Source organism: Opisthorchis viverrini (assembly GCF_000715545.1).
Source record: "Opisthorchis viverrini unplaced genomic scaffold opera_v5_587, whole genome shotgun sequence".
NCBI classification, from domain to species: domain Eukaryota; kingdom Metazoa; phylum Platyhelminthes; class Trematoda; order Opisthorchiida; family Opisthorchiidae; genus Opisthorchis; species Opisthorchis viverrini.
Window position 1 is genome coordinate 104,168 of NW_008752245.1, and position 26,328 is coordinate 130,495.

Genomic DNA, 26,328 nt, shown 5'->3' on the forward strand with positions numbered 1-26,328 from the left:
TTCCATAATCAATATTACCTTCCATCATATGCGGGGGAGGGGTCTGGACACCACAACAGCGATTACTCGCAAGCGTCATCAATAGTATTCACAATAAACCTGCACTAAATAATATCTGTGACGTAGGAATACTCTATTCTCTCATCCTAACGTGTTGATACCGGTTGCTTTATTTTCAGCCTAGGATTTTGCATCCATCTTTATATATATGTCAACGCATCAGCATATGTTATGCCCATTTTGAGTCAAACTTATTTTTTATTCGCCTCAATTTATCAAAGCCTGCACACATAAACGTGTTCTTATGACCTTTGGATACAAACAGAAAGTACCCACTAAAAGGTTGTTTGAGGAGCATTTGATGTGTCCTAATAAAACCTGACTTCCTCGTAGTACACTTCCCTCTCCCCTACATGACAGTTTGTTCAACCCCAAGTAATACTCACTACATATTCGTCAACTGCCTTCGCCGAACCCGCAAGCAACATATAACCAAATTATGCAGTTTGTGTTCTCGGGAAGACGCTTATTTTCCCATGTTTCCTCTCAACTAACTTATCCACTCGATTCCCTTCCATCTCCTACATACAACCTCCCAAAGACTGGCCAACTGTGCATCCATAAAAGCGTAACGTATGCTTTCATTCAAACTTCAATGTCATACCCACAAACTCCCAGCAATTATCAATCTTCTCATAATGGTTAGGCCTAAGAACGGATGACGTAGCGGCTGGTTCCTCACTTCCTACCAAAAACATGTTCTGCACCTAATCACATATCAATGCTTGAGCTTTAAGCTCATCCAACACAGTCATTTTACCTAAAGTACTATTTCACCCTTGCGGGCAATCGTATTATATTTGAAATTGTTTAAGAAATATTACCACGTCCTTTAACGAAAAAGTGAGATGTCGTGCATACTCATCATAGCACTGATCAAATTTGGTTTAGATTTAAATGGAAATTGGTGTCAGACAGTGCTTTCCGGTTTTCAGTAGAAACAACCTTCTCTTGTTCATTTCACTTTCCCGCTTCTAGTTGAAGCCCACTTTTTGCAACAGGCCCGGTTCATAACACTGTCTTACTTTGCATCAACGTTTGCATTTACAATATCCGGTCATGAGGATACGAAAACCAAAAGAAGTGACAAATAGTTTTGGTGTGCGCGATCGGCTAAGGACTAATCTAGGTCTCATTCGACCAAAGAGCAGCTGAATACTAGCTCGCATAAGTAAAATGGCTTGGGTACAGGGTGAAATGATAGCTGATAGCAAAACTGGATTTGCTAGCGTTGGAAGAATAGCCTTACAATGTAGTCATTTGTTATCAACCGCCAAATGGTCGGTTATGCAGTTGAACTGGTGACTAGAAATGTCAAATTCACTATGTATAACCATGGACTGTTTCGCTGTTTCCTGCTCGTTTAGAAGCATCGGCAGTAGGCATTTTGAGGATCCATCCGAACTTCACTTCTTGGTATTTTAGCGCTGTACCTAAGCGCATAAAAAGAGCGTTTTTAGTGATATTCACCCAATCAGCAGTCATTGTAAGTTCACATAAATGTACAATGGGTCGGTGCGCACTTGGTTTGGTTTGTCTACAGTGTGTGTAAAAAATCTGCGATTACTCATATAAATATAGTAGGTTGAAGCATGCATTCATTTAAATTCTATGTAACAGCAGAATTCAGACGTGAGTAACGTTAGCACACGCCTCCATCCGATGAAACTAGTCTTTGGAGGAAAGCCTCCTGATGTAGTACTTCAAGGTCTGTTATTATAATACCGTTTTTAGTCCCAGAAAAAAACTTGAGAAAAACGCGTTCGCCTTTCACAACCGTCAGCTAATGCGTCGAACTCAGTTGAACGCTTTTTGCTTCTTTGATGAGATTATCCGCGACGCGAATTGGGAAAGTGAATCTTTCCAATAGAATTTCATTGAAAACCCAAACATCCGGTAAAAATATTACGTGAAATCGGGTATAACCGTAACGGTCAGAGTTGTTGAGGAATTTGTTCTCTGAGTTCATTTCTGACAGAACAACGTAAAACCATCAGGAGTTAAGTGCTGTTTACTGGTAGCTGATCGGGTGACTGTTGAGCTGTTCACCGAGATTGACAGTTAGCTGAAAACAATCCATCACTAGTTGTGAAAACACCACCGGTGAGGAATAACGCATCCGCGTGTGCTTGAGTTTGCATAGTCTTCAACGAATTTGGCCGTGATCGCCTAACTTGAACTCATCCGTCTCAGCAATTCCCTAACCCGTTTCAAATTCGTAGCGCTCTTTTTACACTGACATTCGGCGGGGAATCACCATGACTTTTAGATATCCAGGAACTTACATCGGCTTTAAAATGGTTTCACAATATTGCCGCAGTGAAACTGAGTGACAGCAGCTGATGGGATTTGCGAACCACTCACACAAACATCCAGTCATAGTCAAATGTTAGTTCCGGCCAGCAGGATGTATATTTCCACATTTGCAACGGTGCCTAGCACACAACCTTTGAGATTAGATTGCGCCATACCTATTACTAACACGCTGCTGATTGCACCTCGGGGATGCTAAGGTGTTTGCAGATAACTGGTCTAGCTCTGAGAACAGACCAAAAACCTTCTATTCCCTAGTTGTTACCGCATTTCTGCTCAATAACACAATCTCCCTCAAGGACCCTAGAGAACACAAGCGACAAAATCCAGTGGAAGTTTTTTTTTTGAGGGGGGGGGGGCTGGGGAAGCTAGGGGTTTAAAAACTTAGTGACCCAGAAAGTAATCTGCTTTAAGGCCAGAGAGTATATCGATAGGAACCGAGCGAAATACGGAAATAGTTAATCTGAATTCCGATTGAACCATCGTGAAAGTAATTTGATTAACAGAAAACGAATGCATGTCAGAATCAACTGCACTCTCCCGGACGAAAACATGGTGATCATAAAACTCACTACCTGAAACCAAACTGAGAAAATAATGAAAAAAAACCTTGCCGATGGCATCGTTTGAATTCAGCAGATTTCTAATCACTGGAATTAACCAAGGTTAGTCTGCTGCCAAACTGACCGCCACAAAATTAGACTTTGCCCTTATCTGTGGTTGTCTTCGCTGGCATCCATCATGTGTGAGCTTCGGGTGAGTAGATGCCGGTTCCTTTGATAAAGCATAAAGTGTTTAATCGGAAATTTGTTACAGTGTTCAAGTTAACGAGAAGATTCGCAGTCTGTGGCCCTCGAGAAAGAATGGCTGCAGTTCTTTTTCAGAAAATAGCAGTTGTCTTACATCTCAGAATGCAGGTAGACTCAAAGAGCTAGTGACGTAGGGGCGGCCACAAATTCCTACAACTTTCTCGTCATGGAAACGTTCTGTCCTCAGTCGAGTGTAATAATAATTCATTACCACGTGTGCACCGCACAGGATATACTGGTGGATTCCCCGTCTGTTAGCAGAGTTCGCTCAACATTTTATATTCTAGGAGTTCTGTGCGGTAGTTTGAGTAGCTTGAAAAAGTGACCAGGAATGCATAATATATAAAAGTAAAATGGAGAACATTCAAGCAGGAGTCGTACTGATCCTAACTTGAGAAAACTGAGGGTATTTATAACTAGTAAGAAACCAGTTATTCATTCATTTAGATGTCAGGCGTTTATCCAAGTACGGTGAGTTCGATTGGAAGAGTTTTCTTTTACACAGGTTGTCGTCATGAGTGAATAACAGATCCCTATTGAATACGATGTCCTGGACAGATCATTAAGATTGAACTATTCTCTTTTCTGGCATATTTTAGGTAATGGCTGATAGAGGTTGTCACGTCTGCAAAATGAGTTATTAGCACGTCCCGTCTTAACGGAATTACCTGTGGAGACGACAGTTACTAGTGAGGCTGCATCAAGGACGATAAAAAGTTGATGGCGAATATTGGGTGGGCGAATATGGATGCGAATTACAAGCTCCTGCAGTATACGAAGTACACTTCTACAGGATACTGCTGAAATACACTGATGACGCCAGGAGTAAATTAATTTGTCAAGGTTTGCTCACATGAATTTAAACGTAAGCAAATGATCAAGTCAGCTAGCGTTCTGCGTGGTTTAATAACCAGGTCAACTGGACATGAATGGCGAATAGCTTGCGGATAAACATCTACTAAGAAAAATATACTGTGTTCGGTATCATGAACAGAACAACAACCGTATGTGGTTTACACAAGAAAATATAATCATAGGAGAAAAGTTTATGGATGTCCGTTGGCAACCTTGGTTCGGAACAGGTAATCAGTCCTTAATGAACTAAGCAATACATTGTCTGATTGTATAGTGAGTCGGCCAGTACCGTCATCAATAAAGTGAACAATACACCTTTGAGCCAAAGACATTATTTTATAAACTGCGTATTACCTCACCATCACAAATGTCGAATGGTGTTAACGTTAAGTCTTCAAATGTGATCGTTTTTTCAGTTTCTTCTTCGTTGATATCCCATTGAGTAATGAGGATAGCATGCACATCAGACCTGACGGCTGTGCGTTTCAAAGACTGCAATATCAAGCGGTGTGTGAGTAGGCTGCTAAAATGCGGGACTCAACATATTCTTTGACTTTATTTACATCTCGATTTAAATACCAAAACCGAATCGCATGTCTCCAGCTTATTCCTTATAATCCAGATGCTGTCTTTTGTTGCAAAAACGGAATCAAATTTTCTGGACGAAAGGGAAATTATATTCAGTCCCTTTCAATTTTTGTTATGCGCTTTAAACGATCTCTTAAAACGATGGACGATTCTCCAAAAGCATACCTCAGTCGCATTTTGAAATTATTTGGTCTCAAGCGACAAGTTAGTAACTTGACGAGTTAGCCGCTAGTTATTTTTTCATTCAAAATGATTCATATTGTTGATTATGGGTTCGTTGTTTGTTTGACTCCGATTATTTATACGGAACTATCAAACGCCAGTTCGTGGCTTTTTCTACTACGCGGTACAAATTTTACGGATACAAACTCACCCACCAACGTTCGTCTTAGCCCATCATTTCTAATGACTGTTCATACTGAACTAAACCATATTGTTGGATTTTAGTCTCTGCTGGATGATACATTTACCAGTGGAATAAGAAAAAACCCAGCCACACGATTCAGCTCTCGAGCTCAAGTACATCACGTCTCTGACCTCATAAACAATTTTTGATATGTTCTAGACTGCTTGGTAATTTTACGTATCGCTATATTTTGAGCAGTGAATTTCAGGCATAAGCCAGCCTATTCTAGCATAGCTCGTTTTTTAACATTCCATTTTCTTCGTACCTGACACTTAAGCAAATTTCGGTGTGAATTTTTGTGACATCTGTTCCCTATGCATGCATTGTGATGTACATCTATTATGCCTTTTTGCAGTTAACCAAACATATTTTACATGCGTTTCTCCGAATGGAAGCATGCAAACACATTGGGTTCTCTGAACACAATGGAGGACGCCTGAAATAGGCCTCCCAGTTCAGTGAGCGCCACCTGATATCCAGGCTAACGTGTGCATTCAGATCATTGATTTAACGAGTTCAAGTTTGGTTGACCATATGTTCACTGGAATTCCTTTCATACCGGAGTTGGCAGGTTGAATTCCGCCAACTTCATACCAGAGTAGAGGATGATTTACGTTTTCGCTTGTGCACACTCGGCATGCGAGAATGGGGGCTTGTAGAGCGTGGGTGGAGTACGTTAGGTCGATTCGTGCTTTAGTTATTTGAGCAGCTTGAGCCTAGAATTTAACAAACGAGGGATAACCAATTACACGGGATACCGATTTTTTGACCTATATGACTAACATGTAGCATTATGTATGAATCTTTCCGGATGTTTTTACTTCCCTCCCCGGGAAGTAAACGTAAAATGCAACCGAGTATTTCAGTGAAAGAGAAAACAAATGAAGGCGGTATCTTCTACTACTACTTTTAGTTCGTTTCTTTGTTGGCTTGATTTGACTGTTGCAGGGGAAGGACTTGGCACACTACTCACATATGACAGTATGTATTTCAGTAATGGATCAATATCAGAGAGCACTCTGCTTCATGAGATGCACTCCCCGTACGGTCACTGGAAGTTCAACGATAGCCCGTGACCAATTTTGCTCATCATGTAGGTATATCTGCCAAAAAGCTACGAAAACAGCATAAAATGGAATCTCAGTCGAAACTCAGTGGAGAAGGAAAGCTGGTGAAAGACGGGGACTGCGCTCAGAGACTGAGTCAACCTGATGAGCCCAAAACAGTAGCCGGTCTCATTGTGTCAGAGTTCAGCAACCTTATGAGTACAATGTTATGTCAAAGAGAATGTGCTGGACAAAAGCCGCATTACTCTTCAGTTGAAACTATATTGGAGATATTCGTAATACACGGTGGCTGAAAACTCTTAGACAACCTAAGACCGGTTTCACCATTCCTCTTCGGACTCATCAGGTCAGCTAAGTCCCGAGTACCCGTCAACCCGGAAACATAAAAAATGAGAGATTCAAAAAAGTTCCAGGTGGGTCTCTCGCAAAACCAAATTTGTTTGCAAATGAGTGTATTTCGCTAATGTGGGAGATATCTTTTAAGGCCGAGGGAGCACAATCCGCAATGCAAAAAAGATCACGAACGGACCAATAAATTCACGAAAATCGCTGTCACCCAAATAGTCCGTCACGCTAAAAGATAGCTGATAGCCTTCAGGCAGGCAAACAGGATGTACCCACACAACTTCTTACCGGTGATGTCTCCTCGGATGATGACAAAACTTTTGCATGTCAATTGCCAAGCTTGGAGAACACATCAGCGGCCGCATGATTAACAAATAATAAATTCACCCGAGCTACAAATATTTCAACGCATAACCAACCACAATTTTTGTTGGAGGACCTGAACTAGTAAAACTAGCTGAGTGTATCTGGTATGGTCTCGTCAAATGAAGGCAGATAGGCACCCGCAGAAACGTCACGGAAGACGTCAATTCACTTGAACTAACCAAGGGATATTGCATCATAGCTAAATCACCCACAACCTCAGTTATGTAACTAAGGCCGTTCCCAGGGTTTAAAGAACAAATATTGGCGCGTTCAAGGCTGCGCAAACATGGGGGAGATTTTAGCTGATAGTGGATGTGGCGGTCGAAAAATCTAAATAATTTGCTTTAGGCTAATACGACGATCCCGAACCGATGTGGTACATCAAAGTTCGAAAATGAGGCATGCATTGAGAACGAAGACTTAATGCACGGTCTTCGTTGTGAATTCATCAAACTCTATCTCATCGAAAGTTTCGGTTTTTACCAACCTTTCCATTTCGGCTGGAATTAGGTTGGACTCTTAGTTGCCCGTTGATGATCTTTGAAGTGTCATACTAACCAAGACACAACTTTTGGTGTAGGCTCAGAAACCGGGAGCGGTTTACTGGCCCTACGACGCAATATTACGTTTTGCTTCAAAACGTCATTTGACAGAGTGAATGTTGATTAAGGATTACGTACTATCAAAATTTTGGTAGATGAATATTGAATTAAGTGCATAAAGCATGATGGTTGATTCAACGAATGTTCAACTCGTCATAAAGGTTTGGACTTATATCTAGCCTGGCTACACGTCTACATCGGATAGACCACGAAATGAACCATCAAATATCGTGGTGCGCATTAAAACATCACTCAAACTAGTGAAGAAACTAAAAACCAGTTACAGTAGATGGTTTTTAGACAAATGATTAGGGCTTGTGAATATGCGAATGAAAAAATTGTGTTCAGGGTAGTGATGAAGTTTCTCCTCTGCCAAAATGTTTCCTGAGTGAAATTCCCCGTTACGGATGGCGAATAAACAGTGACTGTATTGAATGGAACTTTAACCTCATGGCCGTTAATATAGCAATACCTATACATCATTATCTGTATTTTATAGCCCAGTGCCAGATAAACAGGTTCTTGTCATTCAAAATCCATCATCCATTATGACGCCATTCATGTTCGGTTTTGTTTGTATCAGTTTTGCGTTCGTACACCCAAAGATGGAGCGATCGAGATTCTCTACTATATCCTAAGATGCAACGCAGTTGGCTAAACAGCTGAGGTCCAAGCGTATATGCAACTGTCACCCCACTCACACAAACCCGCTGTCGCTCGAACAAGTTCTGAAAAGCCGCGCTCAATGGGCCCCATCACAGTGATCCGGATTTCCGAAACCGTGAGAATGTAGCTCGTCATCGTGCTTCAAGACGTTCTGAAGACGCTGTCTACTTCAGACGTTTTCTGTGTGTAAATAAAGCAACCGCTATCAATTGATGGTTGCCATACTTGTGCAGTCAAGGAAAAATAGATCTGTAACGAAAAAAACACTAGTGTCGCACACTATGAGTCTCTTAAACATTCAAGCGCCAATGAAAAACTCGACGACAAACGCCCTAAATGCGTACATAAGCGATTGGCGTTTCGCATCACGCCTGCAGCAACGGACCAACCAAACTACAAAAGTTATACCCGAACATTTTGAGCAAGTGTGACGTCATCCAGACAATTCTGGGGAAATTATGGCTATTCGCCTCAGAAGTTTTCTTGTTGTTACGGCGATAAAGGACGTCATTCCAATGTGTATATAGCTAAGCTTACAGAAATATCGGCGCCATAGATCGTCATAGCGAAACATTTGCTACGTATTTTTGAAGGCTTAGGGATATGCTGTAGAATTGATCAAAATAATTTCACGCTCCGTTCAAATTGGGTGATGGTCAGTTTTCAGTAAAAGCTGTGGGAATACACGGAGTCTGAAATTTTTAGCATCTGGATAAAGAGGACGCCTCAAGCTCAACCAATGCTTCATGATCGCGCAGTTGTTTCAGAAATCCAGTGAGTGCCGATCGAGACTTTAATTGATGGGGCGCCTGGCTTTCCTACTTACATTTATGTAAGAACAACTGCTAAGTAGGACAAAGTGGAGTTAAGGATCCCAATGCGGGAAGATGAGAACCGTCAACACAAAGGTGTTTTCGCTTATCTGCCTGCTGAATACAGCCAAGAAACTGACCCACCTACTATCACACCGCAACGGCCGATGTGACGTAAAGATAGTATGTATATAAGGTTTGTCTTTTGTGTGGCCTGAGCTACTGTCGAGGCTTTTAGGCAAACCTATAAGCCAGGAAGATCAGGATCCTTATTTAAAGGCTAAAAAGCTCTGGTACTAGAGAGCGTCAATGAAATTGAGCCTACTCGGGTTGCCGGAGTTTCGAGGAAAATAAATATCACAATTGGTCCACGCTTCAACTTCGAGGGTGAGAAGACTGATTTTGTGAGATTTCTGTTCCCCAAATACCCTGGTGGAAGTGACTTAGTGGATGTTCAGTGAGTATAACACAGTAGGTTGCAGCTGTATGTGGAAGGCCCACGCTCTTCGTAATGGCATCAAGGTTTGCTCGTTGATGAATTAGAATAACTGTACTAGCACTTGAAATCATAAGCTGAATTCCAGTGCAACATTTATAGCAGTTCAGAGTGATATTGTAGCAGTCAAATGGCAGCGTTTGCCAATCTCTGCTTGGTGTTTATGATGATAAACGTAGTGTTAGCTTTTTATTGGATTTTTTCAATCCCGTCCTAAGAGTTTGCAATTAGAACTTGAAAATAAATGTATTTGTATAATTTGTCACGCGGACCAAACTTCGTTCTCAAAACCCAACCTGGGATATTGGGAGTTAAGATTAGTCTATTTGTGTTATCTCAACCGCCTTTGATGTACTAACCCCTAGCTATCACCAACCTTGGGCGTATAGAGGCCGGTTTGGGTTTTGTATAATCTTATTATTTGCTTACCGTGGTTAAAGCACCGCATTTGTTGACAAAAATGGTGCTACAAAATACAGACAGAACATTTCGTGCAAAAACGCTCCATGAACATTGATTTCACAGAACAGTGAAGTCTCACGAATCGAAATTTAATTTTAGAATACTAACCTCGTTCATAAACTGTCGTATATGTTCCCCTAGGTCAAAGATAGTGCTCGCGCACTATGTACCAGCAAACACATGCTGTTGTGTGGCGGAATACGTTGGATGCATGATCAGGTAACCTGACTAGAGAATAAAGGAATACAATTTACATTGGCTGGCTTCCGGAACTGGAATGACGGTAATTAGCTTGGTCGGGCAATATCTAGCAGACGCGATACATAGCCACACTTTTCCCGCTGTTAACACGGCGCCTACCAATCCACATAGAAAGTTACAGCACGACGCAATCGCAACGACTGAAGATATCAACATCTCACATCTCGACTCGAACCTTTCTGGGCCAAAATGCTTTGCTATAATGTTAGACTTGCCATGGCGCAGCTCATTTGCCCACACACCTGCGTCGTGCCTCGGTAATCTATCGGTGAGTTGAAGAAGGGCACCTTAGAAGAGGTCTTCGGGTCCCCAAGTACAAAAAATGGTATGCGAATCAATATGTTTCGATCACTTAAACTAGTTGTTGATTGACAGGTAGCCAATATCTCTCATACTCGGCTCCCATTCAAAACTAGTTGGTGATTGACAGGTAGCCAATATCTCTCATACTCGGCCTCCGATTCACTGCCCACTGTGCTCACTAAAATGTGTTAACTATCACTGATTAAGGTTTTGCGAAATATTATGATTTGGCAGGACCATTCCGAAAACGTCTTCGTTGATCTGTTGTTCAAATGCATTATCTGATACACTCATTAACTGCTGACGTAGTACGTATGAAAACCCAGTGGGCATGAAACACACTTTTGGACATTAGGAAGACATAAAGCTTTAAATATGTAGACAAGTTAGCTAGGCTAATTTTGCTGGGTGCTGCCTCATTGTGGGGTTGATTCCGGCATCTGAGGACACACAGGAATTCGCTCCGATGCAACTTCCAAACGGTGTGATTTTGAACCACATCTAATGAAATAATTAAAGCGTTGAGCGCATTTACGTGTGCTACCACGTAACCCGGGGGGGGGGGGCAGAAAAATATTTAATTCCTGTTCATTGCAAAATCCCTTCCGCACGCTGAAACCTGAACTGTTTGAAGAAGTACTTTTAAACCGTCGGTCAGTAATGTGTACACAGGAGTGTTGTTCGCTGTTACGAAGATTTAAATTGGCATTTGGTTGCGCAATTTACTTTGATATTTCACCGAAGGCTTCAAGCACAGTGAAATGGGCAGGCATGTGTTTGAATCACCTTATAATAGTAATTTTTTATGAGTTCACATTAGGTTGAGATCTCCAGACCTAATGCACTGTCAAACAACATTAAACCGGGTGGAAGGTTGTAAATGATGGCTTATTACCTTAAAACATCTAGTAATCTACGATCTGAATTATAATACACCTGGCTCGTTATTAGGTCAAACGAAATCTGTTTCCCACTCTGTCTTTAAATACTTGGTTAATGACTTCACTTTTCTTACATTTTTCAAGTCTCCCGTGACATTTTGCCAGATAATATCTTTGTACTGGTAGTCGTCTTTCAGTTACGTCAAACTTCAATGCGTACAACTTTTGTAGCATCTGTCCCATCTGACTGAACGTTGCCGCACTAGGTTTAACGCTCTTTAATTTGCGAGACCAAATATTTCTGCTGCTTGCAAAAGCAGTTCACTGTGTAGTGCGATTCGAGCGAACGGCGAATATACGCTCATGGCTACAGAAATTTGGTAGCAAACCCCATCCACTCAAATCTTGCTTGAACGTTATTTCTTCTCTCTGGGTATGTATACTCTCCAAGCATAGAAAACGCGTGGTCGTGTAACAGGAAGAGTGAAGAATCAACAACTTGAGACTGCTTCATCAGCGCATACTAGAAGGACCGAAATGTTCACGTCTGATAAACCGCAGTTAGCTGAAGCTCAAGTAGCGTGTGCGATTTACCCAACAATTGAATTTGTACTATTCAAACACCCGGTGTATGCGTATATTTAAGGGTTCAAAAAGTCTACCGAAGCAGGGACAATAAGAAGGTGCAGTTCATAACACAGGTTACCAAAAACGTCACGCGATATATGGGAATTTCTGGTGGATTATTCAATAGTTTTTCTGCAAACGGGTCCTGAAAGTGATAATGAGAGTAAAGTTTGATAGTGTAGAAAATACAAAGCGGGCTAAGATTTAGGACATTGTAGGACAAGGTACGTGTAAATTCTTTTAAAGACATATGATCGAAAATCAATTCTTCCTCTACTGCTTCATCTCCAGGCATAAAATAGTAATACGAACATCCTGGAGCATCTTGTTCACTAATCTGAGTCTCATGTGATAGGTCGATGTTGCGAGTTTTCAGCCGGAATACTTGTGGTTCAAACAAACATCCGCAGTGTTTGTAGAGGTCGCTCACTAGATCACGCGTCACAAACACTCAAACCAGGTGACCATTCCTGTCCCACTTGCAACCTTAGCCGACAACATGTATACTAAAACTTCTCAACCATTCTTTTCTACGCGGCTACCTTTTGCGTAACGCGCCAGGCTTATGAAATTCAACACATTAGGTCAATTTGTATTCATGTTACTGCAAGCATCAAACACGAAGGGTCACCCCTCTGTTCACACTGCACACAACAAATAGGCGTAAAACTAGGCTCAAAACACGCTCGCGCACACAGGACAGGAAGTCATCATCAGCAATTCTGACATTGTAGGACAAGGTACGTGTAAATTCTTTTAAAGACATATGATCGAAAATCAATTCTTCCTCTACTGCTTCATCTCCAGGCATAAAATAGTAATACGAACATCCTGGAGCATCTTGTTCACTAATCTGAGTCTCATGTGATAGGTCGATGTTGCGAGTTTTCAGCCGGAATACTTGTGGTTCAAACAAACATCCGCAGTGTTTGTAGAGGTCGCTCACTAGATCACGCGTCACAAACACTCAAACCAGGTGACCATTCCTGTCCCACTTGCAACCTTAGCCGACAACATGTATACTAAAACTTCTCAACCATTCTTTTCTACGCGGCTACCTTTTGCGTAACGCGCCAGGCTTATGAAATTCAACACATTAGGTCAATTTGTATTCATGTTACTGCAAGCATCAAACACGAAGGGTCACCCCTCTGTTCACACTGCACACAACAAATAGGCGTAAAACTAGGCTCAAAACACGCTCGCGCACACAGGACAGGAAGTCATCAAAGCTCAGCAATTCTCCCCGGACAATTACGGAGCATGTGTAGCAGCTGTACGGCAGAGAAGACACGTCCCGCGTCCCCGGAACTTCACTCAGTAACTCTCAACAAGTGTCCTCAAACGATAAGTCACTTTTTGCCTTGTTCCACATTTCGCACTGTATCTATTTTTGTCATGTGCGCCTAACTATTGCATGCATTACATTCTAGTGGGACAGACATTTGTTAGCGGTTGTTACCTTCTGAGAATCAACTTAATTACGTCACAACTATAGCACTAACATGTCCTCCCGTTTAGAGCTCCACGCAAAAATTGCTTGAAAGATAACCGCATTCCGTTTGGAGACTATATGAATTAATAACTCTTCCGCTTGCTTTATAGCTGCTGTGTACCGCTTTTCTTGGCTTCCGTACATTCTCAACATTACCAAACTTTTGGTGGATTCAAGTGAGACATGATGAACACTGGTAAAATGTGAACCACATATCAGTCTGATATCTCAAATTAAAAAGAGTGCTAACCTCAAGCGTTGGACAGGCTATCAAATCAGCTGACCTTTAATTTTTTGCAGTTGTGTTGAACGAAAGATTAGCTGAAATTACACTCTGAAGATATGTTATTATATTAAGTTCGTAGTTATCATACCTGCCCAGAAAATCAACTACGCATGAACTCACACCTTTTATTAGCATCTGCAGAAAAAATCCGCCATTTTTTCATTTAATATTTGGAAATGTATATTGAAATTCGCTCTTGTTAGACGGTTTTACTCGGATGTGAACTTTTATGGGGAATGCAACAGTTTACTCTGTTATGTCATTATGTGTTGGCCATCAGGAGATTTCGTACTTCTTTCCAATTTTCTCTTCCGAAAAGGTGCAGAGATGGAGGAGTTCTAAGGGCTCAGGCATTCAGCTGAACGAATGTGCCCTTCTGGTAGACGGCTACTGTTTACTTCATTCCGAGTGCCATTTCAACCCTTATAGCACATGTCATAGTCATTTAACTTTTATCGGATGCAAGATTCAACTAAAACACTGAAATTCTCACCCTGCTGTTTTAATGGTCACCGATTTAGTATCCGCAAACTTTCACTCCAGGCGCGGAAATGTCTAGATTTGAAAACGCCATTTCCTTGTTTTATCGTTGGTTTGTCCTGAACTTTTCCCATGTACTTGCGGGTGGGTTGAACGGGCTTGATACTGTCTTCCCTCACAAGACTAAAGGGTTGACCGGAACGTGTAAGTTTAATTACTGCCAATATCTGTTCTGCAAACAGTTGAAATCCCCACCGCCTCGTCTGATCATCGCATTTAGAGTAGCTTCACCGAAGTACTCGTTAGGAAGAATGATAAAACCACTCCGAAAAAAACTTCATATAAGCTGGGTGGAAAATATTGTTTGCTGGAAAATATGATGCTTCTGAGGAGCATGTCCCATTTAACAGCCTTTTCTATGTTCTGTCAATAGTTTTCAGGGCGTCCGACTGACGTTACGTTCGCTTCGAATTATGTTCAGTTGGGGCTACCATCAAGCTCTGTTTCTCACCACTTAGGCAGGTACTGAAGAAACGCGGGTGAACTTGCATAGGACGAAGTTGTACATTGGTCGGCGAGCTTACATGAGCATATAGTGTGGAGTCCAGCGAATCTACGCATGCGACAGTCTAGGAACTGACGTCGAGATATTGGACTAAGTCCAAGTATTGTACTGGGTTCGTGGAGTCCTTAGCCTCAAAAAATTCAACCGAGAATATGTAGGAATGAATTCTGTCGTCATTAAACGGACCCTCAAGGTTGATAATCCAGCGCCAAGAAAATTCAAACTAAGCCTGCAGTCCTGATCCATATTTGGCTCACTGGTTGTTCGCCGACACCATCAACGAACACGTGTCGGCCGTATTTACTAATGGCTTTTGTGGGTGAAATTATCTTGTTTTTATAGATTGGCTGAGGTAAAATGGATGTTAAAAAACAGGGACAGCGTTTAGGTCAGCCGATGGTGTCCTCGTTCTGCAATTTTTCGACGGATGAAGGTTGTCATGTTGAATATCCATAAATCCGCAGTGTAGCTTCACAGTAGATGCCATTATGCACCTAGATTACTCCGTCATCATCATCCCTGGATAAAGAAAACTAATGCTGTACGCCTATTATTTTCTGCTACGACAATACTTTTATTAGCATTCACGGCGGCTACAGGAGTTAAGCAGAACCTGAACAAGCTAGTCAAAGTCGGATCAACAAAATATACACTATTCTCCAGGTTTATGTGACCGCTTCTGTTTTATGTCATAGATGCAAAGTTGTGTCCTGCCTTTCCAGTGCATGGTGAATAGGTTTGCCTATCCCCAAGTTTCTCTTCGGATATAAAACGTCGAGGGTCAAACAGAGCGACCTAGTGAGTGAAGCAAATCTGCGGCTGCAAACTGTACCGTATAACGCCATTAGCTCGTCGGGATGGTGCCTCCTCATCCCCAATATTCCACTTGAATTTACGGTACCTTATTTTGTTGCTATGGGTTACTTGTTGTCTTCGACGTCCCTCTATCTAGAACTTCCATTGTGATCCCTTGCTGGCTTTACTGCGATTAATCCGACTGCCCTGTGCTGCAGGCTTGCTTGTGTAAATTGTTCACTGGACGATATTTCAGGGTACACGGACAACATTTGCTTTAATACTACGGTATAGTTCCATGCCGAAAATTCACCTGGACGTTAATTTTCCTGGCATAACTTGATTCGAGACTCTAAAAACAAATTAGTCCAGCACCCTACAAGGATCACCTTGATAGTTGGTCAGTAGCAGGTAGTGAATGGATATACTCAGCAACATAATGTCGCTGACAGTGTAAAACCACTGGATCATGGGATAAAATTACAAACACAAATCTCGTCTCCGTATCTACCCAACCACGAGGCGTAACTGTTCGTTGTTTCTCAAAAGCAAAGATAAATATGACGATAAAATTTTCCCTTCGTCTCCTCGCGTTTTTTTGAAGAGAGATCCATTCGGATGAAGCACCGGCATACCGTAGTACACTGTTTACTTTAGCGCTAATGTGCACATCAGCGGTTCGTTCCCAGTCATGCATTTCAATGAAAGTCAACAGACAAATATTTAATGACAAAATAAAGGAACACATCGATCTGGCGTAAAAATGAAGACCAACACATCGGATGAGCACACAGACAACGGATAATCTAGAGCCTAATGGTGGAAACTCCTTTCACACGCACAACCAATTGTGAAAGCATTTAAGGGATGTTGAGAAGCCCTGAATACATGGAATTTCTGCGTAAAGTACTTAGTGCTTGTTAAGTTGACCTCTTCCAAGTAAATGAGGCGTGTGGAGGTTACAATTTACTTCGCTGCTTATGGAACTCAAGATCTCATTTTTATTGTTTTCTTAAGCCAGATGGCATCGAGATACGACGCTTTGCGGACGCATTTCTTAGGCTCGAATGAGCCATGTTGAGACGCTTCCTGGAAAATTATGACAAACCATGGTGACACTTTGAACACTACGCAGTAGTTTTGGATGTAGTTTCATCATTGATGGCAGAAAACATCCAGCATCTCTTGATCACATCCTAATGAATAATTTATAGGACTCCTTGAATGTGAAAAAATTTGCAAATTGCGGAGAATACGTTAGATGTTTGATTATGTGCAAGTAAAACTTCCCACAATGTATTATATGAGCTTACCATTTGCTGCATCCCCATCATTGGATGTCTATCATGAAGACTGTAAGCAGCGCCATCAGAGCGAGTACCAGACCTGCCTGTTTCGCCGGTGCGTTGGCTGGGTGTAAAGAAGCGTGGTAAGGGACATATGTGAGCGAATGCACAGACACCTGTTAAAGACAGTGGCACTTTAAACGAAAAAAAGAAGCTTTTGGCGGTCACATCTTTAAAGATGTACTGGGAGACCCGCCATTTCAAACATAAATCGGTGGTAGCCTCATTAAGATAACCTCCACCAGAAATAAAAAGCAACAGGCCAGGAGTTCTAGACTCGCCGAATTTTACATAATACGCGTTGCTGGTGAGTTCCCATAAAGCTTAAACGTCTGGACAGTGCTTTGGGTTCTTCAGCGTAAATACACCAGAATTACAGGAAGAAATCTTCATGAGACCTAAATAAATCTCCTCGAAATACCCTCAACCTCAGCTCAGAAGAACAGTTATTTCACAAAACGAGTGAAATGTCCTTCTCAGAAATCATCACCTGAGGAAACATTTAACAGGTGACAACGCGATGCAGGTTCCGTGGTTAAATATCCCATCTAAGTGTAGCTTTGTCACGGTTGGTTAGCCGCTCGTGTTTAAACTACCAACCTTGTGGTCTGGGGTCCAAAATCCCTTGGAGCTTTGTGAGGCGCGCTATGCTGATTACTTCCAATAAGGATCAGAAAACCGTAATGTGCTTCCAGGCTTTGTAACACAGATTGGACATTGCTTACAGGACAAAGTCGAAGTTAAAAATACTGGCTTTGATGGCAGGGCATCAGCTGTCGAAATGAAAGTTGTCGTTCTTTTGTTTAGGTGTTTAGTTACTTCTGAGAGATGTCCCTGGTGGTGGTATTAACTCTTTTCGGTTTCTCCTGTTGGAGGGGGTGCAACCAGGTGGTTGTCCACACTTCCGGTTACCAGATGGCGTGATTCAATATAGGACGTGACGAAAGCAAACCTGAAATATTCCTCGTTACGTCTTTTACAGTTTTTCGATGTTAAAAACAAATTAGAACCTAACTGAATATCTGGAAAAAGTAGCTTATTAGTTTTGCTTAGCTGGATTACGAAGAACGGTTACTCGGAATGATTCAGTGTTAGAAGTTTTCCGATTCTCAAAGCAGAAAGGATAGAGTTTACTCAACGGAGTTGATATTTACGGGGAAAACACCGTCTTGAAGGTCATATACAACGCGATTCACCGCCTAATTACTCTGCTACGTTATCCGCTACTCGGTTATTGCCATAATTAGGCATAAACTGCCAAAGTTGAACACATCGAACACCGTTCGCTAATTGGGATGCGTTTGTAACACATGTTGAATTAGATATTCGGCAAGAATGTTTTCCACCCGCAAGTAGGAGAAATGCTGATACCATTTACTTCACTGCCAAGAATTCAGCAATGAGGCCATTCCAGCTCACTTCGCGGATACAGGTGACAAGGTATATACCATAAGAGCTTTCAGCAAGAGCTACCTTTTGGCATCACAGCGTCCTTTCGCACAAGCCTGCGATATCTAAGGTATTTGCATGAAGATACATCCCCTACATTTCAGGAACAGGTGTCAAACAGCCAGCATGTTGTAAATGAGTTTCATCTCATCAGTATGTGCTGGGGACAATGACTCACCTCGCACGGTAACCGGAGCTTGAAACTGTGCATTTTGCTGCGGATCAACATAGGCATCAACAGCAGTACGTATTTGTTCAATAAATGATGCGCTTCCGGGAGAAATGCCTGCCGCTCGTAGAGCGTCTTTTTCAAATTCCAGGTTGGCCACGGCATAAACGGAACCTTCATAGAGGTACACCAGCTTGCACGCAGGAGCCACAGTGGGCAAAAATGTTGCAATGGCATTCAATAACTGAAGGAGAGATAACACAGTGTCTTTGTTTGGAAGTTCATGTTAAATTCAGCTTTGATATTCAAATGTTTACCCATTTTACAGTATTTATAAAATAGCCAAGTTTCATGCAGTAAGTCCTACTGAGGTGGCGGAATATGACTCTGGATACAACCATCTGAAGCCACTAATCAGAAGTGAATTCCTCTTAACTTGAGAAGTGTTCAGTAAAGTCCTAGAATTGAATCTGTGGAAAATCTGTGGCAGCGAAAATTATTTCCACAGTCAACGATAGGCGTCGCATTTCAGGGCACTTGCCACAGACACTAAGGTTGCGCCTCTGGAAACACAGAATTGCAGTTGTATTTTGGAGGCTATTGACCAAGAACTGACTGGCGAGTCATCTTCCCAAGTTTCCCATATTTCACTAGAAACCTCAACTGGATGCAGAAACGGTATCTTGATGATTTTTTATACACTTTCACCCTACAAGTTAAGTACATTTGAAGGATTCCTTCTGTCTTGAAAAGACCCGAAGGCAAAACGTCTGCATCAAGCCTCCCTACACTGTTTACCTATGTAGTCAAGTAAATGGCACACGGGCATGCATCGTTTGTTCGGAACGGCAAAAACATGATTTTTTCGTAAGCGACGCATGTAACAACCTAACAAAATGAGATTTATACAAGAGTGACCACTATATGAAAATTGTTTTATCCGAAGCCGTTTAATCTTTGGACATGACACTGGAGAGAAGAGCTATATCACCGTGTGCCACACATTCCGAGAAGAATAGATGCCCATCATATTCTGTCTTTTGTAGTGATTTCTGAACTTATTCAAAACACTTGATTTTACTTCTAGAATGTTACTTTACTCTAAAGTTTGAAAAGTTGGATCAGAACCACTAGGGTGTCTAGGTATTGGCTTGTTTCAGTAGATGTGTTCAGTCTGGTTTAGCCCCCCCTAAGTAGAAATGTCATATATATGATTTGATCGCCTGCATTCTGACTTAAGCTAGCACATCGAATGTTCCACCTTGCGCGGCTCAACGATATCCGGGATATAAACGTACATACATTTCCTCAAGAGAATAAGAACCCGTCTACTTGGCACCAAGCCAAATTTAATGGGATTCTTTGTGGATTTGTGATGTCCACTGGAGACCGTTTTTGTCGGCCCCGACCATCTCATCTTATCTGTGCTCAGTTAGTGGGATATCCACAAAAACTTTCTGGTGTCGAAATTGTAGCAATACAGGAGGACTGAAGGCAGTTCAGTGTTAATTTTCACAGAAGAATACCGACGCCGTTATTTTGAACGTTTTAACCAATACAGTGGCTGCATACTGAACCATTGACGCAGTCAATCAAATAAGCTTAAGCTGAACTGATTAAAGTTGGTTATATCAACGAAATACAATCATCTGTACACCAATTCTATTTTGATGACATGTATATCGGAAACCTAAGTGAATCTTTCATTTATGACGTTTGTGAGTGTGTTTCGCTGAATTTGTGCAAAAAATGTGTTTACTGCAGACCCACAGACTAAGCCCACCTAATGAGCGAAACCGATCGTGGGCTGTTAGTTTTCAGAAACCTTATGAAGAGTGTATCACTAAGAGACATCTTCAAAATCTTCCTCAAGACACTTTCGTAGGGTTTAAACGCAAAAGGAGCGCTTCGAAACTAAGCAATGGGGTCACTTTTGTGGGGGAAACACTTCCGCATTTCAACCTCCACGCAACTGGTGAAAGCCCGGTTATTATCACAGAGATTGCAGTAAAGCAGGTCGGAAAAATTCAAGCATGACTATGAGTGTAAGCACTGCAGGACGACCTGAACGAATTCATTGCGGATTGCTCCTAGCAAGTTGGTAGGTTCTGAGTTGGATTGTCGTATTTTCATACCTATCAAAGGTCAGACATCATAAATGCTATGTCTGCCAAACACCACTAAGCTATTGAGGATGCACATCAGATAAAATATAGAACATATAATATACATATATTGTATAACATAACAGACAAAATAACGTATTAAAAGAAGAGCCTGTTCATCTGGTGACTCCGAAATAGTCTACCGCAAATAATGTGTCTCACTGTCGCTTGGGAATTTGTTATTGGACATCGTAAACTTCATACGGTTAAATACTAGCCTGTATATTGGGTGTAGCGATTGGATGGTGTTGTTTACCTGTAGAACAGCGTCCTTTTAGTTATATCTCATTTATTTCTGCAGTAAACTTGGTTCGATCGATTGTGGCCTCCAGAAACCCATGACTAACTTGGAAAGTCTTCTTATGTCCGTCTTACATTACACTGCCTGCCCAAAGCAGTGCGTTCCAGAATGTCATCTAAAAAATTTCTCAACAAACATGACATGTTCACATGAACTGTTTTGTTGCCCTTCTTACTCCATTCTACACAGAATCCTACTACCTCGCAGTGATGCACATGTCACAATTTGGCCACAGCATTTCTATTGGTATAGCGTATTCCACACTACTAATGATCCATGTATTCAGTGAAATCGCCTCTTTTAAATTTGAGTTGGCATACCTAACCCTCCAACTGTTTTCAATTTTTAGGTCTACCTGTCCGCATCTTTAAATGTCCCTCGAACAAAGTGTCTGAAAAAAGTGTCAGTATTATCTTATGAGTACATTATTTTATCACCCCTCAACTAAGTTTGCTTAGGTCACTTTCCGTGGAAGAGCTTGTTTCATTTTTCTATAAGGTTGGATCAATACTCTTCTTGAACAGACACTGCCTGTCACAATTAAGATATAATGGCAGTGTATCGTTGCATTTGACATACTGAGCCACAGACTGCGTTTTGCACGTCAGAGAAGTCTGATGATGTTGTATCACCATAAGTTGACATCCAGGTTAGCGGCGCTCCATTTTTGTACAGTATCCCTTCAACCCGAATATCTGCAATGGATGGAATAGAAATTAGGAGATGTCTGTTCTAGTACGATGAACTACTATGGAACAGGCAAAGATTAGAAAATCCCTGTGTTGGAATCCAGACAAACAAAATCAAATAGAATAAACATTGAAAAAGTCAACTTTTGGGGGAAAGTATCAAGCTCATTGACATTCCACTAAGCTAATCAGTTTTTCGTTGTGCTAATAAACATAAGTGTATCGGTGAGCGATAGAACAGATGTTGAGATCCTACGATTTTTCAGTTATTTGTTGGGTGCTGCACGCGACAGCCATCGTGCACAAATTCTTACACCAAACGGATTGACGGTCTCTGTTATCAGCAGTCGGGACTTTAAGTGCCACTGAAAAGCAACTTGTGTGATTTTACAAATGAAAGGAGTTTGATTACATTGAAATTTCCGTTATCCTTAAGAGAAGCAGGTGGATGGTCCAGAGATGAGTTGACCCGACAACGCCGTAACAGTATGTCAGAAATTCTACTGAAACCTCAACTATCTGGGGCGAAAATCGTCGTAAAGCTTTTTCACTCCGAAGACACTTTTCGACTTTTGCTTCAACCCGTTGATGGCTCTCAGAATTAAGACATTCTGACATGTCGTCCTTAGCAAAACGGTCCACTGATTTACAAATAATCGGATTCGGAAAAAGGTATTCCCTATCAAGCGGCTCCACATTCATAACAGCAAGCTCAACCCTTGGATTCTCTCTTAAGTTCTCTCCAAACAGTCCAGCAAGCAGGCAGCGAAGTGACTTTATCGTTCGTCTTATCATGGTTGATCTGCAATAGACTTCTTCCTGGTTGAGTGAACTGGATATGAAAGATGAGCATTTCCAACGCCTTCCCAAGGCAAACGTTTCATCTTGACCACGCTTGATAAGCTCACCCTTATACAGGCCACCCGGTGAACCTGAATGGGATAGGCAAACATGAAACCTGTGACACATCGATCAACTCTTCGGAGCACGTATCCATGATTGTAAAAGGAAAACACATGTGTGGTAGGTCATCTATTAAATCTGGGGTCCAAAAAGCATCATCAACATTGGGGGATCGAACGTGGTGTAAAGGCGTTCGAGCACCATGACGAAAGATCTGCACCTGCACCAACTGCAAAGGATGCTCGACCATTCCGACTTCAGCGCGCGGAGGCCTCGGTGATTCAAAGTAGTATCCACCGGCACACACACCAAAATATTTAGTCCGTTGCGTTTATGGTGAACTGGCTCATCTAACGACCTGTTTAGTTGACGAACGGTTTTTGCCGCTCCATTACAAGCTATATTGGAAACCGAACGTCGATTTTATCGAGTTCACCGTTTGATAACACATCAGAGGAAAGCTGAATGGGTCTAAAAAATTAGTGAAACTACTGAAACTACTATCTAGGCAGATTTCAAGATAGCTGCAATCTCTGAGAGACAAACCACATGTGTTGGGTGTTGTTCGCGTATTCGGTGGTAAATATTGGCCTCTACCACTGGAAGTGGGGTTGAATTTTTAGGTTATAGACTTGAACAACCGCCGTGTGGTTAGACAGACTGGAAGTGAGATCCAGAAAATAGAGGCTGCCTGTGGACAGAGAAGATGTTGTTTGGGTGGCTACGCATTTGGTGTGAAATCGTTGTTCGTGCATATTGAGATTTTGTTATGAGAGTTATGTACGGGGAAAGGTGATCCGACGACCGGCGACCGCTGCTTGAAGCGCACCCACAGTCTAACTCTAGCTCGCTTAACCCACTGCAGTTCTTTGGGGCACTACAAGAGTGCTGTTTAACTAGTATATGCTGAATAATTTTTTTTGACAATCGTCAGCAGTCAGCATATCGTCAAACTGAGAAATTTTCACTCTTGAGACCTTTGGCTGTTAACGGCCGACTAAACGATTGTCAGGAGCGACTATTCAGCACTGTGATGACTGATAAGGCTGATGTCGCATTTAGTGCATTACATCTTCCAAACAAAAGTGTTCGAGTTCTTGGTTTGTTTGAATACCTTGTGAAGACTGGGTCTCCGCGTGGTCTGTTGTTTGACTGAAAAAATAGGTGAAGTACTTGGTCGGACAGAACACGACGGAACTTGCAATTACGAAATTCGTTCCGTGTTCGCCCTTAGATCCTTTGCCACCAATGTAGTTAGATTTGTTAGGCACAGAATGAGATTAATGGGCTGTGAATTATACCGATTATCTGCCGGGGCAACTTGGTAGCACCGTCTTTGAGCTTTTTGAATAATAGATGGATGAACGTTCGCTGGGCTCAGTGGACCTATTTGGCGTCTGTTCTAACAGACAGCCTGAGTTAACTTGCATTAGACCAAATTTACAAGCTGTTACTCCAAGAAACATGACTGTAGCAGAAGGATGCTTGAATAGGGTAGAAATACACTTGGGACGAGAATCGTTCTACAAAATGTTGCACCCACGATAATGAGATTATCATCGGCATGTGTCTATTAGCAACGTTTCACGGGAGTTGCGAATAAATATAGGCTGAAAATATTTGGGCTTAAGTCTATAAAAAAACAGAGTCATGATACAACTTTGTTTAGAATATCAGTAATGTGGAAACAGTTATGCAGGGTGTTACCAAGCCAGACGAAAATTTCGTCATATTCATTAGGCAGTTGTTTGAGAGATTAAAGAAAACACACGAATTGAGGGCAATTTTGAATATAGGAAATTCTCTACCATCCAAAATCCGACCTTCTAGAATTTCTTTATGTATTTTTGCCAGTTCGTGTACTCATGCCTGCCGATATTCTTTCTCGATCCGAAAATTGTCTTATGTCGAGAATATTTGTACAGTTTGTGGTTTTCACGGCCGCGCATAAATATAAATACACATTAGGGGATTTGAGGGCGGCTAGTTCATCACTTTTGATAGTAATATCTGACCCAATTCACCTGACCGTCTTAGCTATTCTCCGGCAGTTTCCTGACGTCTGTACCTCTACCTCTCTACTTATACTGGAGTTGGTATCAACCTGGTAATGGCAAAGCAGCGCAGCAGCTTCTGGCTGAAGTTGAAAGTATACCCCCTGTACCGAAACGACACTGTTTATAGGAAAAGACAATAATGTGAGATGTTTAATTTCATTAGCTGCATGTTGTAGTTTGTATGTGCCTACGAATGATAACGTAACCTGATTTTTGTATCACCTTGGGGAAATGACAACGCTCTCCAGGAATACCATATGCTTCTGAATTTCCGAGTTTTTAATAGCGTTATAGTACTGGATGGTTTCCGTTATCCAAAAATACACGTCTTACACAGCTGACAGCTAGCATTCAATGGATCTTTTATGTTTATCGAATGATCGCTATTGGCGTAAGCGGTGCCAACTAATGGAAGTGGATAAGACTATGCAACACATCCTATGGAAGCCATCTTTGTACCAGAAACCGGCAAGCAATGGTCCGTTGAGGTCATAGGTTCCCTCTGGTGACAGACATCGGAAATCAATATACTATTAAAGTGACTGAACACCTGTAGCGGTGGGCAAGGTGAGATCCGTTCCAAGTCAACGGGTGACGACGATTAGCGGGGTGGTAGCGCGTCACACCATGACCAACCAAAGGATGATAAAAATAATTCTAATTGATCAGGAGCCTTGCTTTGACAGCGAAGAGTTTAGGAGTTGCTTGCAGAGGATGGGCATCAGGCGGTTAAGAATGGCACCGTACAACATGTAAACAAGTGGTCTAACCCAACCAATAACCGAACGATCAAGGAGAGGCTGGCGGCCAAAGGAGGTGACTGGGAAGTGAACCTGTCAATAGTGTTGCCAGCACTATTACCCCAGAAAAAGCTTCAGTAACCAACTAAATGTTACTCAGCAGCATGTCAAGCCAAATGTCTGCAAAACCCAATCAGCAATTTCACCGTGTTAATCTACCCATGGTATTGTTGCTGCAGCTCTCAGCCTGTTCGAAATTTCATTCTGCTTAAGAACTTTGGGGTGCAAAATACAGTGGAATTGCCTTTATAATATTCGTTCTATCTGTCGGAGTTTGTCTACAACAGAATGCATATTTTAAACAGGCTGCTAGCTGGACGCTTGCGGTTCAATAAAAATTCCCTGGTGGAATGAATTGCACTACTTACTCGCAGTTGACGTCCCAGCATCACCTTGATGGGGAGTACATAAAGGAGAAATCAGCTGGAAAGTTGAAAATACTCGAGGCTTTAGGAAGATGGCTTCGATTGAAGCTAGTTCATCCTGAAAGTGTGAAACTCTTACGGAGCTTTCAGATGATTGAGCTCAGTGATCGAGCACTAAACTGGCTAGTGATCTATATAAACCACACAAATTGCACAAACTATGTGCGTATGCCAACTAGCTGAGCGGTTCCTCTCAAGGAACACTGAGTATATATGTGCATCTTCACATATATTCGGGGTCCCGCTTACCCATATTTGCCAAACGCGTTCTTGAATTAAATTCAAAGTTCAACTCACCGACCACTTTCCCCACTGAAGAGAAGAAATTGGAAACTCAGTAGGTTTGAACAAAAACGAAGTATATGGCCGAATGAGTGTAGTGGCGCAGATACTAAATTCAGCATTGTAGAGTTGGGTTGCCATGCAAGCGATTCAACATAGGCCATTATAGAGAACAGAAACATCTAAGAAAGAGTAAGAAACT

General features: G+C 41.8%; 1 protein-coding gene across 1 annotated transcript; it reads right to left on the minus strand.

Moving 5' to 3' along the window:
* Positions 1 to 16,853: 16,853 nt before the first annotated feature.
* On the minus strand, positions 16,854 to 25,916 carry T265_15540 (hypothetical protein; the record flags this gene model as incomplete). Its single annotated transcript, XM_009178548.1, has 5 exons — positions 16,854 to 17,002; positions 18,514 to 18,748; positions 21,550 to 21,665; positions 23,677 to 24,221; positions 25,788 to 25,916. Coding segments are annotated over 3 exons (450 nt in total), but the record flags the coding sequence as incomplete, so codon positions are not given.
* Between the last annotated feature and the right edge of the window lie 412 nt (positions 25,917 to 26,328).